At 35.7% G+C, this 16,459-nt stretch overlaps 2 protein-coding genes across 3 annotated transcripts in view; one reads left to right on the top strand and one right to left on the bottom strand.

Moving 5' to 3' along the window:
* The first annotated feature begins 281 nt into the window (after nt 1-281).
* Nucleotides 282-16,459, top strand: part of pth3r (parathyroid hormone 3 receptor) — a 37,362-nt gene continuing 21,184 nt past the window's right edge. The window contains exons 1-3 of one of the 2 annotated variants that reach the window (XR_012387481.1): nt 282-440; nt 600-901; nt 12,904-13,009. Coding sequence is in view for 1 of the 2 variants with exons in the window: in NM_131378.1 (NP_571453.1) it covers nt 836-901; nt 12,904-13,009 (172 nt within the window). In the remaining variant the exon portion in view is untranslated. 2 annotated transcript variants of the gene reach the window in all.
* Nucleotides 11,281-16,459, bottom strand: part of pimr46 (Pim proto-oncogene, serine/threonine kinase, related 46) — a 34,135-nt gene continuing 28,956 nt past the window's right edge. Inside the window, exon 8 of the mRNA XM_073918247.1 lies at nt 11,281-11,365. Coding sequence (XP_073774348.1) covers nt 11,362-11,365 — 4 coding nt within the window. The 3' untranslated portion in view covers nt 11,281-11,361. The remainder of the gene's footprint in view (nt 11,366-16,459) is intronic.

Below are 16,459 nucleotides of genomic sequence, written 5' to 3'. Positions count from 1 at the left end.
TTTTTGTCATTTAATTTGACAAAATTGAATTCAATAAATATAAAGGCTGAATCAACGATACAGTTCATAAACATTTGTACTGACAGATCAATCATTAAGTAGTTTTCCCAGAACCATTAATTAATAAACATGTCTGTGTTCAAGAATTGGCTTGGAATAATATAAACAATGTAAACAAGTAGAGAGCAGGTTTCCTTTCTCTCATGACAGTAAAGGGTTAACGTCTTTCGTGCCCGTCCCACATGATAAACAGTGGTGGAGCCCCAGAGCCGAGGGCCACCGTTACACCACTAACCTCACAGGAGATCACATCTCTGGACACATCTCCACAAGTCTCTCTTTAAAACATCTACAATTGGACTGACAAATCTCTTCTTTAATCAAGGATCTGAGTTAATACAAAAAAAAATCTGATGAATGGAAGAAAATCATCTGTGATGGTAAAGAGCATTCAGTTGTCGTCCATGTTTTTTTTTTTTTGCTTTAGTAAGATTAAAGGAAATATATATATATATATATATATATATATATATATATATATATATATATATATATATTTTTTTTTTTTTTTTAAATCTCTGTAACTGCATGTATTTCAGGTATTCCAGAAGTTAAAATCTCAACAAAAACAAACAACGGGTCGGACTTCAACAGATGTGTGTCCGCTTGACACGGCAGCATCAGAAAGAAACAACATCTTTAACACAATGAAGAAGTAATGGCTGCAAACGTCTGCGCTTCTCTCCACATCGACGCGACTGCCATGTCCTGAAGAGAAACAGGAGCTCTCTGGAGAGCAGGAGTTCTGGAAAAGGTCAAAGGTCTTGGGTTAAGCATGGTGTCAGTGGAGGTCTCTGTGGCTTTAGTGCTGTGCTGTGTTTTGATGGGAGCCAGAGCTCTGGTGAGTCAAAACAACATACACTTTCACAACATGCACTTTGCAATGATGTCAAACAAAGGTTTTTACAGTAAAATTCATGTTAAAACATGTTTAAATGATCTTGTGTTTAAGAGAATATTTCTTTTTCATTTTGATGCTTGCTAAAATACTAAATATTTCATTATATTTTTTATTTGGATTTGCAGTTCATTTATTTTAAGGTTCCAAGTTGCAACTTATTGTGCTATTATATTGCATTCAGGTTTCTATAGAAATGACAACAACTTGTTAACATTGAACAGAAATGCTTGTTTGTACATTCAGATGTAGATTTTAACTACACTTTAAGAAATGCTGGGCTGTTGTAACTCAGCGTTGGCACAATTATGGACAAACTATGTGTGTATATATGCTGTACAGTGATCTTGCATTTTTTAAAAGGCTGTTTAATTAAAACGTATTATTATTATTATTAATTTTATTAAATTCAATTGTTGGGTGTCATTTAAATTTAACTGAAAAAAAATAATTATATTTTGACCCAACATCATGAGTTATGATTACCCAGCATTCTTTTAAAGTTTATATTTCAAAGACATTTTACTGTAAGTAGTCGTCAAATGATGCATAAAAATTAAATTAAGACCTGTTGAATGATAACAACATCATCATTAACAACAACAACAACATTCAGCTGATTGCATTTAAAATAAATGTAAAATAGCATATACATTTTCATTTAATGGTAAACATTCATTTAATTGTCTACATTCAGCTTGTACTTAAATGTATTATTTTAGTATACACTGTATTTTTTTTTCAAAAGAGATAATGTATAATGTTATTTTCTGCTTTCCACTTTTACCAGAATAATGGATCAATACCCGATAAAGTGACTATTGTTGTTTTGTAAAGATAGTGTGTGCAACTGCCAATTAAACACAATGCAGTCTCCTTAAATATGAACTCAAATAGTGATTCAGTAAAGCTAAAAGTGTATTTAACTGTTTATTTATTAAATAACCAGTGAATACATAAAGATTTCAATTTTTCAAGCGGTTGTAGAATCATTTGGGATTTTTCAACAAACATTTCAGAGAATGTATCTTAAAATAACCATTATTCATAGTTTGGAGAACATTTAGAAAATAATTTCCCCTTCATCAATAGCCTTTTGTGACATAGGTTTCCATGGATGAAACATGAACCACAGATGCCAAAAAAAAAAAAATTAATTAAATTAATTAATTAATTAATTAAAAATTAATTGAAATATTTATTATACATTAGTATACAAAGCACTTCCTATATATTCATTCATTCATTTTCAGCTTAGTCCCTTTATTAATCTGGGGTCGCCGCAGTGGAATGAACCGCCAACTTATCCAGCATATGTTTTATGCAACAGATGCCCTTCCAGTCACAACCCATCACTGATATATATATATATATATATATATATATATATATATATATATATATATATATATATATACGTAACTTAAACGCTAACTTTTCCTTATCGCTAACAAACAGTAATCTGATAGTGTTTGTGCTGCTTTGGCTTTTTCATGGATAATTATTGTGATCTACCGATTGCAACAGAAGAATAATGGGAAATCTTTGTAGACTGAAGGCATTTCATGTCATTCAGCCTTATAATCTTGAAATCTAAGCAAAATCACCCGTTCTGTCATAACTTTAGACATTACGCTAGAAAATCGTTCAAACACTAGCACTAAAGGGACATTTGTGAAGTACTGTAGCAACAGTTGCTGCTGTTTTGAAGTCAGCTGTAGATGTGAATGAATGGCGGAAGAAAGTAGTTCCTCTTACAAAAGGGTTTTGAGACTCTCCGTGTTGGATTTTCTTTTTTATATACACAATTATGCCGTCAAACTGTTGTATAAACGCAATATCACACTCATAGCAGTGCAGTGTGGCTATATATCATCACTGGTGGGACACAACGCACGTCTCCCACCGGTGCCGATGTACAGACACATCACATGCTACGAGTGTGATATTGCTCATATATATACAGTTGAAGTCAGAATTATTAGCCTCCCTGGTCCAATTTCTGTTTAACGTAGAGAAAATTTCTTCAACACATTTCTAAACATAATAGATTTAATAACTCATTTCTAATAACTGATTTATTTTATCTTTATCATGATGACTGTAAATAATATTTTACAAGATATTCTTTAAGACACTTCTATACAGCTCAAAGTGACATTTAAAGGCTTGACTAGATTAATTAGGTTAACTAGGCAGGTTAGGGTAATTAGGTAAGTTGTTGTATAACGGTGGTTTGTTCTGTAGACTATCAAAAAATATATAGCTTTAAGGGGCTAAAAATATTGACCTTTAAATGGTATTTTAAAAAAAATTAAAAACTGCTTTTACTCAAGCCGAAACAAAACAAATAAGACTTTCTCTATATATCATATATAACATTTTTATAATGGTGTCAATATTGTTAATTTCCATTCAAACCACTGTTATCTAATGAATTTTCTAAGCTGAAAACTGGTATCTTGCAAAATAACTAGTAAAATATCACTGTCATCATGGCAAAGTTATGTTAAAAATATGATTAAAAATGTTTTAAATACAACTGTTAAATGGGATATATTTAAAAAGCAAATAAAATTTCATGAGAGGGTTTATACGTTTATCTTCAACTCTATATTTATAGCTCTTCACTCTTCTCTGACTAAATTGCAAATAGATTTAACCTAAATCTACTTTTGAATCCATTTAATAATCAATCATGTTCAAGATCATTGACTGCTTGAACACAGATTATTATGTTCGGCTGATCAGGTTCATACAGTCGGATCGATGTCTCATCCTCTACACAAATAGATCTGTTTGGTTTGGGTGGTCCTGTGAGAAGAGCGCTGACAGGGCAGTTCGTGTGAGATTCCCCTGCCAAGAAATCACCCAGGCAAAAGGGAAATACCCTTTTCACCTTTCGCGCTTTTTTAGAGTTTGTTGTTGTTGTTTCGCAAGATATTAAGCTTAACAAATATCTTAATTTTTGTTTAAACTGTTGTCATTTAAACACGGCTATCAAGTCCAGTTCTTTAATACATTTGTTTCTGCAATTCTAAAATAAGATGCACATTGTTCAAAGATAAGCCCTGTATTTGAGGCTAATGAGGAAAGGAAAGTGTGTCTCTTTGTTTGTGCTGTCAGCTGCTGAAAGACTTACTGGCCAATGCATGCACACGCTCAATGAGGCAGAAAATGAGTCGGTCAGCGAGAGATCAACACTTCTTGATAAACGGGCACTTTAGAAATGGCATTATTATGACCCCGAAAGGTGCAATTAACCAAGTGCACAGCCTTGCCACTATATTTCACTTTGACTGGGGAAAGCAGCTGTTTGAACGTCCTTAAAGGGACAGTTCACTCAAATAAAAGAAAATTCTGTCATTATTTTTTACTTATCGTCTATGTTTCAAAATGGTTTGAGTTTCTTTTGTAAGACTCACTGAAGAATGATGGGGGAAAACAGCCATCAACTTCCATATTATTTGTATTGGTATAAGTATTACACAGGTAGCAAAGAATTCTGGTGTAGATCTGGCAAACATCTGGCACAGCAGGCATTCATCTGCCATACAGCATGTGGGCCAAAGATAGGGTTGGGTATCTTTTGGGGTTATTTCGATACCGGTGATAAATTGATGTTTTTAAAACACTACCGGTGCCAAAATGGTGCCTGAACTGATACTTTTCAGCAACAAAATGATGGTGGATGACTCTAGAAAAATCTTTTATTTGAAAAAATCTTTTAAAAAATCATTTTAATGGAACAATATAATTAAAGTTTAAAGTAAACATCAATTCATATTTTATATATTTAAATTACATTAATATATTTCCTTTGATCATTTGTTGGTTAGCTTGAATTTAGGATTTGCATTATGTAATTACATTAGCTTACTATTAACCTGTGGAAAGGCTTTCATCAAAATACTGAACTCCTTTTTTCTAGGGTTGCTATGTTTACATAGTTATCAGTAATCTAATGATTTGCCTAAACCTGAATAAGACAATGATATGATGAAGGGGTTTACATGAGTTGCTTTTTGAATGTTCCTTTCATGATTCCGTCTTACATGTTATAGTACATAGATCAATTAACGTCATTGGGTCACCACGCTAACCATGTTTCCTCCAGAGTTTCATGTAATTTCAGGTGTTTTATTCTTAGTTTTTCGACTTTTTGAATGTGAGCATTAAGTAAGGACTGCTGGAAGAGTGCTCTTTTAATGGAATTTGATACCGCACGCTGAATGGAAAGAAAAACAGTCTGCATTTTGCGACACAGGTGTCTGTGGTCCTTTAAGGTAATCAAAAATCACTGTTTACATGGTAGTCTAGAACAGAGGTTCTCAAAGTGGGGGTCGGGACCCCCCGAGGGGTCGCGGGACAATGAAGGGGGGTCGCCTGGTGATTTTCAAAAATCAATTAATTTTTATTAAACCTTAAGACTTACTGTATTTTATCAATAACCTACTAAAGAGAAAAAAATTGTCGTTAATAGTTACTATAAACTATATAGTTACTATAGTAGCTTATTACTAGTTCTATTGGATTGCAACTTCATTATATACATTATTACATTATAATAAAGACACAGCAATACTGTCAGATGCAGCAGATTGATTTTATAACACCAGGTTAAACTTTCTAGCCCATTTACAGCACTGACATACATAAAAAAAACAATGAATAGACTTGGGTCTATTGGTGTGTGTGTGCGTCATTGCATACAAGGTTTCTGTATTTATAACCACCACCTCAGAGAATATTGGGGGTCACGAGTCACTAGCATTGTCATTTTGGGGGTCGCGGGCTGAAAAGTTTGGGAACCCCTGTTCTAGAAACTTAATCAGAGTAGTGTCCTAATCATAAATCGGAGCATTGGTGTCCATGTACGTACACAATGAAAGTGCCAGATGATATCGCAAGCTTTGCATTCCTCTGCCTTTAAGTTTAAGAGTCCATGCACCTTCAAATGTGTCATTAATTTTGACGTGTTTCCCCCTTACATGCAGCTTTTGTAAAGCATCTGCTTCACGTTGCTGTTTCAGAATCCTTGCTTGTAAAATATCCTTTAGAATGCTTAGTTTAAGCAAATGTGATTAACGCGATCATGAGTGTTGATCTGAAGAGAGTCACTGTACTGCGTGCGTCTGTTCCCTAAGCAAGAACAAACGCCTGACATTGCCTGTCCGTATTTCTCAAAGTTGTTTAGAGTTAAATGTTTAGAGATGGTGTGACAGCGCGTATCTATGTGTGCCTTTGATGCACCCCTTGATGCTTCTAACATCCTTGTTGCAGCACCGGTGGCACCGAAATTAGGCAACGAAATTCATATGCTGACTCGGTCCGGTACATACTAGTCACAAAGGGTTTCGGTACCCAACCCTAGCCAAAGATGGCCCTGGTTTGGCAGAGGTGGCACTGTCTTTAAGGCAGCAAACAATACTTGGGTCGGATGTAAAATGTAGTATTTGGCCCAGATGTTAGTAATTAATGTGTGGACCACGTCAGTTTGGCCTATCTTGACCCACATTTAAAATACATTTATTATTTTTAAAGAAAGAAAAAAAAATTACCAATCAGGTCACTTCGAGAAAAAGCACACCCATAGCATGCCTAAAGAAGGCATTTTTTTGGCCCACTTAAGGCTTAATTTGGCTGAGACTTGGCCCAGATATGGTCCATGTTTGGCCCTTGTCTGGAAGATCAGTCATGTACTGTAATTCACTGTGGCATGTGGGCCAAGCAAAAGCTGATTGTGTGGGCCAGAGCTGGGCCAAAGATATTTTGCTATGTAGGGAATGTCAATACTGCTTTTTTGTTTTAGCATTCTTCACAATTTCTGTTTTGTGTTCAGCAGAAGACTTGAGTGAGAGTAAATGGTGAGTCTGTTTTCATTTTGGGGTGAACTATCCCTTTCCTAAATAATACTTCAGATTATTCAGCAATTGCACACATAGTATTCCGGATCACTTCACACAATGATCTCTTCAAATAAGGGTTAAATGTGTTACGTGACATCTGTCAGACGGCGCCCTTTCATTTGTTTGAACACTGGGCTGTTGGACATACTAATCATTAGAAATCAATGTAGTTGGATCGTTAGTAAGGGTCAGTTATGTTTTCCAAGAGCAAAAATCACTAATCAAAACAAGACAAATGGGTTAATTAACTCTGCAGTTTCTGTGGAAGGTTTCATCTATGATTTATGGGCTAATGTGAATGCTGTGATTTAATTTTTATTGATTTGGTGTGTGTGTGAACAGCTAAAGCATGTTAGTGTTGTATGTATTGCAATTTGAAGTCTAAATGTGGTTTAAATGTGATTTCAACATAGAGGTGAAAATTAAATATAAAAATGACATTTGATAAGATTCTACTTTTAAAAATCTTATATTGCTGTTAGTATGTCTGCTATTATTTATTATAATTGCATAGGTTATGTGTTTGTTAATGTAGGTTAATGTATTACAAATTCCGTAAAGAAAGAACATTTTTGTAAACACATGGTGATTCTAGAACTGCAGGTATATTTTGTGTCTCCAAGATTCATTTATTCATTCATTTTCCTTTCGGCTTAGACCCTTTATTAATCTGGGGCCGCCACTGTGGAATGAACCGCCAACTTATCCAGCATATGTTTTACACAGCGGATGCCCTTCCAGCTGCACCCCAGTATTGGGAAACATCCATAGACACTCATTCACATGCATAGTTACACAACTTACTTTATTAAATTCACCCACAGCATGTCTTTGAACTGTGGGGGAAACTGGAGCACCCAGAGAAATCCCATGCAAAAACAGGGAACATGCAAACTCCACACAGAAATGCCAACTGACCCAGGCGGAATTCAAACCAGTGACCTTCTTGCTGTGAGGCAACAGTGCTAACCACTAAGTTGCTCTTTTTCTTTCTTTCTTTGGTTTTGTTTGGTGGTTGTGAATGTATTCAGGGCACAAATGCTTCAGTGTTCCTTCAGCGTTGAGGGCTCATACAGTATGTGGGACGGGGTGGAGGGAAGCCCATGGCTGTGGGGTGTGTTAGGCTGGATGTGCTCTCTCATCCTGGAGCTTGAAGGGAGCTCGTCACATACCACAGGACAGTGCAAATATTTCACAACACTGAGAGACGGCACATTAGCTTAAAAGATGGTGAGCCGCATGGGCTGATAGATGGACGATATGTCAATGGTTTCAGCTGAGATCGTGGAAAATGAAAAGCCAACACGTACTGTACATGAATAGAAGAGAAAGGAGGTTTTTGACAGTCTTCCGTGATCTCATGTGTCACCAGTCTACCGTGCAAAGCAGATGGAATGGAAAAATAGCAGAACTACTAAAAGACTGGCATAAAGGTTGACTTTTGTTTTTGTTGTGTTTACTTTTTTCCTCACTGTGTGCCATCATGTCATCTAAAATGGCTGGGTTAAATATAGACAGAAACAATCTATAAATAAAAGCTTTTTCAATTGCACGTGTGGCATATTCAAAGTGATAATGTCACATCCCTGGCTCGTTCCTGCTGCTCTACCACCAGTCTCCCTTACCATCTTGTTCACTCAGCTCCAATCATTGCTCTCCTTCACCAGTCACCTCTCATCATACCCGTGCACACCCCATCCATTGAATTCTAATTAGACTCACCTGCACCATCAATCACCTCCCCTATAAAGCCTCACAGATTCCATTCATTCAGTGGCTGGAGTTGAAGTCAGATGGTTAACCTTACTTTCTACCTGGCTCGCCTGCTTCCGTTAATGTTTCCCTTCTCCTATAGAAGTTTCTCCTGCAGCTGGATTTATACTTTTGCCTGGCAGAGCATCGCGCCACTCTGCTGACTGCGCGCACCTCACGAAACGGACGAGGCTTTGCCGCGTTCACCGTTGTTATTTTCTTTAAAACGACAGGGGGCGGTCAAAAGAAACTGACTGTAAAGTCAGACGGATTAACCGATAAGTAGGAACTTTCCGGAACTACGTCATATCATTCAAGATTTTTAGACTAATTATTTTTGTTGTTTTTCATAAATTATTTTAAAATGCATCACTTGCTTTTGTTCATATCTCAGACAGTTCTTCCAATTAAAGTTTGGTAAAATATTAGTGTTAAGAGTACAGGGGCTGCTCTACAAATATATTTTTATTATGGCAAGAATAAAAGCAAAACAGTACACTTACTAAAAAATACAATGTTTTTTTTAGATTTAGCCCGCTCCACAATTTACACATTACTGACTGGCTAGTTTCTGTCCTCTTCTTATGCTAAAAAGGCAATTCTGGTCCAACATTCCTGACCATGATCATCAATAAAGCCTAGAAAAACAGCATCAGTATATTGTAAACTGATAGGTTCAAATATTCCTTTCCGGTTATCAAAGAAATAATTTGTTCCCTAATTAAAGTTTTATAACTTTTTGTTTTAAAATCAAAATTGCAATATATACATCAGTGTAAAACCTATGAATGGTGGAAAAACTTATTTCTGTAATTCTGCGCACTGTCGGCCGAAATTATGACGCACATACCCAAAAGTGAATATCTGCAAACTCGCGATGACGTCACATTCGCCGCACACACTCAAGCGAACAAGCATCGAGTATAACCCAGGCTTCACCCTGTGGATGTACATGCTGTGATTAAGGGAAGTGACTTCATATTTGGATGGTTGCATAAAGATCCTTGTTTACATTGTGAAAAACGTATTATCTGCTCTCCATCAAGAATATCCCTTACCTGCTTCACCTGTTGAACAATCCACTGTGTGTTTAAATAAATTGTTGAAAATAGAACCATTCTTGTCTTCATTGTGTGACCATGACTGGATTCCAGCCCCGAAGATAAAAAAACGCAGCTATGGAGTCTAGCTCAGCGTTAACCGGAAGCACATTGGACCCATTCGTTGGAATGATACATTAAACACTGCCTTTTGCTCCCATGGATGCTGCTACCACTTCGATGGTCATCCATGGCTTGCCACATGAACAATTCAGGCACTCCAAATACCTGCAATGGCTTTCTGCTGCAATGTGCCCTCTACATAGAGGCTAATGCTAACCAGTTTTCCAATGAGATTTCCAAAGTTGCTTTCATAATCTTCCTCCTTACAGGACGAGCTCTACCGTGGGCGGATGCGCTCTGGAATGCAAGTAGTCCTGAGGTGGATTCCTATCAGTCTTTACTCACTTTAAAGTGGTGTTCGCTGTACCACTCACCCCACTATTTGAGCACGACGAACTGATAAACCTGAAACAAGGCAACTCTAGCATTCACAAGTTCACACTGCAGATCTGAACACTTGCCACTTGTAGCGGTTGAAATCAAGTGGCCCTCCTTGCTGCTTACCAAAAAAGGTTTAAAACCTCAGATTCGTAAACATATGGTAACTTATGTTGACCCTGTTTCTCCTCCTTCCACAGACCCGGAACTGTGTGTCACTGCATATGAAATGACTAAAAAGATATAACGATAAAAAGAAATATCCACTGTGCTGAGCGAGAGCGCTTCTTAAACTGAACAGCGCATCATTGACTTAAGCGTGCCCAGGCTCAAATGCGATGTGAGTGCAGGGAGACGGGAGAGGGGACAAGTGTGCTTCGGCCAGGTTCGGCCAGGTTCAAGGCAACTGTACATATGAACACCGTTATGAACTGTGTGCTAAATCTGAGTGGCCTTCTCTGTATGTAAGAAGGTACACCCACTGGATGACTCTGGTCTACAAGGCTCCTTTGGGACTGGTACCTTCATACCCAAGTTTCCTTCTCTTAAGTCAAAAAGCCAGTATTCATTACATTCCAGTGAATCTTACCATTTAACTGTTCCCCTGGTTCAAACAGAAATAGGAAAGTGAGCCTTTACTCATGCCGCCCCCTCATCCTGGAATACTCTTCATTCTGAACTAAAAATGCCTAAGCTCATCCCAATTACATCGTTTCGCTCTATCCTTTTTAACAAACAGTAACAGTCCATTTCTCAATGTACGTGTTTTTAACATATTGTAACGTGGTATAGCTAAACAACTAAACTGTATTTTTATATTATCTTAATTTTCTATTTATTATTAATATTAATATATGTAGTAAGGTTCGTTGTTGTTGAGGGAAGAAAAAGACAGGGTCGGCAATTCAGGTTTTATTAATTTTATATGCCACCACACATGTAGCAGTGTGTGTGCTCTCTCTTCTCTCGACTGCTCCTCTCGTTCCCTTTAAGAAGGGAGTCTCTCCGGCCAAATCACTAGAAAGACAGGTGTTATTTATCATTTCTGATTGACCTGCTGATTAGCCGCCGGGCTCCTAGCATGCTCTCCCCCCCTTATTGGGTGTTCGATCACACTTACCTCTCCACAATATACTTTTTTTCATAAGTCTGGTGTTGCGGACCTCTTGGCCAGGTCACAGGTCTTGATCTCAGTGGGTTTTTATCTGGTTAAATAAAGAAACACACACACATTTATATATATATATATATATATATATATATATATATATATATATATATATATATATATATAGGAATTTTTTGGTCATAATTATTCCACACTCATTTAACTGTTTTTAGCTCATTCAATTGTATGATACCCTCTCAGAAATAAAGGTACAGGAGCTGTCACTGGGCCAGTACCTTTTCATAAGGTGCACATTTGTACCTTAACGGTCCATAATGGTACCTAAAAAATACAAAAGGTGCATTTGGGCACTGACATGCACCTTTAGAGTACCACTGTGGACTCTTTGGGTACAAAAAATTTATTCTTTAAAAAGGTACTGCCCTAGTGACAGCTCCTGTACTTTTATTTCTGAGAGTGTAGGGTAAAATAGTATTAAAGGCAAACTTATTTAAGACTTAAAAACAAAGAAAGAAAAAAAGGCATTTTAAATTAAACAGTTAAACAGTTGATTTTAATTTTTTAAAATCCATTTAGCTGATCTGCAGTTCTGTCAGAAGCACTTTTAGCTTAGGATAAATCATTCAGATGGACCATTAGCATCTCACTCAACAAATTAAAAAAAAATTTTCAATAAACTTTTAAATGTTCCCACTGAGCCAAATAAGGAGAAAGAACCAAATCTCCTCCTACAGCTATGCTGATGACACTATCTACTTAGCCTTACTGCCTAATGACTTCAGCCCCATTGACACCCTCTGCCAGTGCATTCATGAAATTAACAGTTGGGTGTTCCAAAACTTGACGTGCTGCCCTGTCAAGGAAAGGGGAGGAGTAGGGGTATAAGGGGGGGATCTTTAAGACGAAGATGGCTAAGGTAAGATACTCTGGTTATTTATAGTGATTTAGTAATCGTCTGATTGGTGCATCATGCGTTAGCTAATGCGGGACCAGCTGCTATCAATCATAAGCACGTGATCCTCTTGAAATTAGTTTATAAAAAAACTTTACTAAGTAAAAATGCTTGAAGTTCATGAAGCAATTTAATAAAATAATATACAATGCAGAACCGGGCAGCACAGCTGAGTGGTTAGCATTGTCGACTCACAGCAAGAAGGTTGTTGGTTCAAGTCCTGAGTGGGCCAGTTGTCATTTCTTCTTGGAGTTTGCATGTTCTTCCCATGTTCATGTGAGTTTCCTCCAACATGCTTTTCCCCATCAGTCCAAAGACATGCGCTAATGGTGAATTGGATGAACTAAATTGCCCGCAGTGTATGTGTGGATGCAATGGTGTATGGGTGTCTCCCAGTACTGAGTTGTGGCTGGAAGGGAATCAAACTGCATAAAACGTGGAATATGTCCTCTGAAATATTTGGCGATTCATTCCGCTGTGGCGACAGCTGATACAGTAAATAAGCCGAATAAAAAATGAATGACAATGCAGAACATGAACTTCCAAATAACAAAAGTCTCAGAATTACAGATAAAAATGTGCTGACGATATACATCAGACACGGTTTGTCTGAAATTGTATATATAAAAATAACGTTTCACCTTTCTCTGTTGCTCTTACAGATTGATTCAGATGATGTCATCACAAGAGATGAACAGATCTTTCTCCTCATTGGTGCGCGGTCGAGGTGTGAGAGAACCATCCGTGCACAGTCAGACGTGGTCAGAGGTATAACAGTGTATTTATATTTTATTTCAGCACTATTTATTGTATATTTTACCATAAATATGCTTTAAAATATGTATGAAATATTTGCATAAAGGGCCATTATACTATGCTATAATTGTTAGCAAGACACTTAAAGGTGCTGTAGGTGATCTGCCAAAATGCTAACTGTTAGCGTAATAGCTTTGAAAAAACAGTTCCATCCCTGCTATCCAAAGCCATGCCACCTGAAATCACGAATTTGCACTGTAAAGAAGACAGTAGACAACCCACTAGATCGTGTCATTCACCAGTTAGAAAACTTTATAGTACTTTATAACAATACAATTTCGAATGAAAAACTGTATCATATCTAGCAGTTTTCAGTTGTGTAGCAAGCAAAACTTGGAGTTTAACGTACATATCCTAAAAATTTGTTAAACTATATTATAGTTTATAGTATATTATTTGTACTAAAGCTTTTTTAATCATTCTTTAAAAGTTTTTTTCTGATATTAATGTATGTTAAAAGTGGAAGAATGTATGGTATATCTAGAGATTTCATGCATAATTACATTATATAATATAATATTAGTATTACATAATTGCATTAATGTGTATAATTACAGTAATAATCATTATAATCACAATTAATTAATTAGTTTAATTGCTTTAATAACCTGTATGTTTAAAGTAATAATTTTTAAAATCACATTAATCTGTATAATTACAATAAAAATGTTTATTTACAGTAATAACTTGTAAAATGACAGCAATAATCGGTATAATTGCAATAATAATAAGCAAAATGGCAGTAATTACCAGTTTTTTCCCCCAATTTTTTCACAGTGTAAATACAAATTATCAACAGTAATAAACTGTAATTTAATTAACTTTGACCATAAAATATGTATTTCAAAAGTTTTTTTGCATGTAATTTTGTGAAATAGTTATTTCTGTAATTTAATGTAATATCTCTGGAAGTCCAGTTGCCTAGTCTTTTAACCATTATTTTATAGATTTTGTTTTAACAGTGTGTCTAAAAAAATACTTCAGCCATGGTGTCATCCTTCCTCCAGCGTGCAAAAGTAACTCCAATATTGATTAACGTTTTGATCCATCATTCCTTTTTACGGCTTTCACTCTCTCGTGTGCAGATGAACGTGGCACATGTGCACGCGCAAACGGCGGATCTGCGTAAACGAGTGCACAGATGTACAAATCTACATTTGTTGACAAACAGTTTGGGCTACTTATAAGAGTTATGGGAATTATCGACTAGACAAATTTCAAATTTTTTAGTCTTATGCCTTATCCAGAATATTAAAATACATGTAAACTCATTTAGATCATTTATTTTAATCATCACTAAGGATGTGAAGAGACTTCCAACCAGCACAACAAAAATGTTCTGAAGACAAATCACCTACTGCACCTTTAACTCAAATAATAAAAATTTTAAACCATTACATTAATTTATATTTATGAATTTTTTATTTTATTCAAAACTTATCTTTTTAATTAGATGAACACTAGATTAACTTCCTTATGCCCTATTTTCCTATAGATGTCAATGGTCACCAGAATTATTGTTTTGTGATGTTGTGACAGAAATCGTTGCATTTGTGACAGAAAAAAGCATCAGAAAAATGTGAAATCTCAGGAAACCATTTTTTTTTAAAATTTTGAAACATCATTGGGAAAATCTGACTATGATTAATAGCAGTTTTACCACTCAGATCATTTTATAAAACTGTAATTCTAAATAGAATTAAATAAAAATAATTTAATCACCAATCAGATTTTCACCTATAGATAATAAATCAGGGCATAAAATCCCTTCTTTGACTCGCATGTACTGCTATCTTCCCTATATCAGTAATATTAAAGGTGTAATTTGGCATATTATAAAGCTGTGACAAAAAGGCAGCTGCTGAACCAATCAAAAGCTTGCTTCTTTCAAGCCCTACAGATCCAATTTCCTGAAGACAGCAGGATCTATGGTTATGACAAATTAGACTGCGGCCCTGTTTATATCAAGGTTTTACGATAAGGAATATTGATTCGAGCTCAGGTTGCTTTGTTATCCGTAGTGATGAGTCACTTTATCGAAATATACAGAAGGATCCGGAACTGCGAGAGGAATACAAATCACTGTTGTTGGGTTATGAGAAATATAATTCAAGATTGATATCTTTGACTTCTACAAATAAAGTAGACCCGCCACCTTCAGGTATATTGGAGATGGAGAATAATTTGTATATTATTTTTTTTTGTTGGTGATTAATCGCTGAAGCTATTGTCACAATATAAGTACACTGTAAATCTGGATAAGTTAACTCATTAATCAATAAATAATCAATAAATCTGTTAATCAACCCCAGTCCTGATCAAAACTAGTAAATTGTTTAGAAAATTTTAACTCTTTAATTGCTAAATTTATAAATGATGTCACTGATTTGATGAAAAAACACAATATGATGTATTTTCAATGTAAAAAGTAATTGTGGACTGAATTTATTTGAACCTTTTACCACAGGACATGTGAACGATTAGTAACAGCATTGTCTTTGATGCATTGTTAGATTTTCATTTTCTCTCTCTAATTCCCTAATTTACTGTTTTTGCCCCAATGACTTCCATTTTTCATGGTGCCAACTGATGATCAACAGTAAAAATTACAAATGTTACCTCTTCCCAACAGGGAAAACCACCAACAATCGAGACTGCATGCTTTTATGGTATGGCGTCAAATCGATGACAAAATTAATCGAGCACACCAGTGATGTTTACATGCGAGGAGAAGTGAACTGCGAGCAGATTACAGAACTGATCAACGTGCGCGAGCTGTAGTTTCCTCGCATGTAGGTCTGTAATCTGCTCGCGGTTCACTTCTCACGGCATTGATTTGCCGCCATTTGGTGTCATGGCTTTATTATCAAAAAAAGTGAATATAATGTAAGTCAATGGGGCAAAAACAGCCACCAACAGTAAATTAGAGAAACAGAAAATGAATTAAAAACAATGCATCAAAGAAAATGTGGTTTCACATGTCAGAGACTTTGATAAAAGGTAAATAAAACCCACAATTACTTTTATATTGAAAATGAGTCATTTTGTGTGTGTTTTTCACCAAATCAGTGACATCATTTACAAAGTTGGCAATTAAAGAGTTAAAATCCTGAAATTGTCTAAGCAATTTAGTAGTTTTTATCAGGATTTATGCAAAAAAATATGAAAAAAGTGTATTGTTGATTTTTTTTATTTTTTATTCAAAGCATTTCCTTAAAATATGTGTCAAAATAATGTGCCAAAAATCATTCCATTTGCTGAAACACAAAGAACGTTTAGGCCAAATTAAGATTCAAAATCACCACATAGTGGATGGAAGCATCCCCAACATTACATAAGGGTTAAATTCAGTTATCAAATCTTGTTATTAAAATGAATTAAGCCCAGAAAATATATAGCTAC

Source organism: Danio rerio, chromosome 12, assembly GCF_049306965.1.
Source record: "Danio rerio strain Tuebingen ecotype United States chromosome 12, GRCz12tu, whole genome shotgun sequence".
NCBI lineage: Eukaryota > Metazoa > Chordata > Actinopteri > Cypriniformes > Danionidae > Danio > Danio rerio.
Note: the sequence above shows the minus strand (reverse complement) of the source record. Positions and strands in the feature narration are given on the sequence as shown.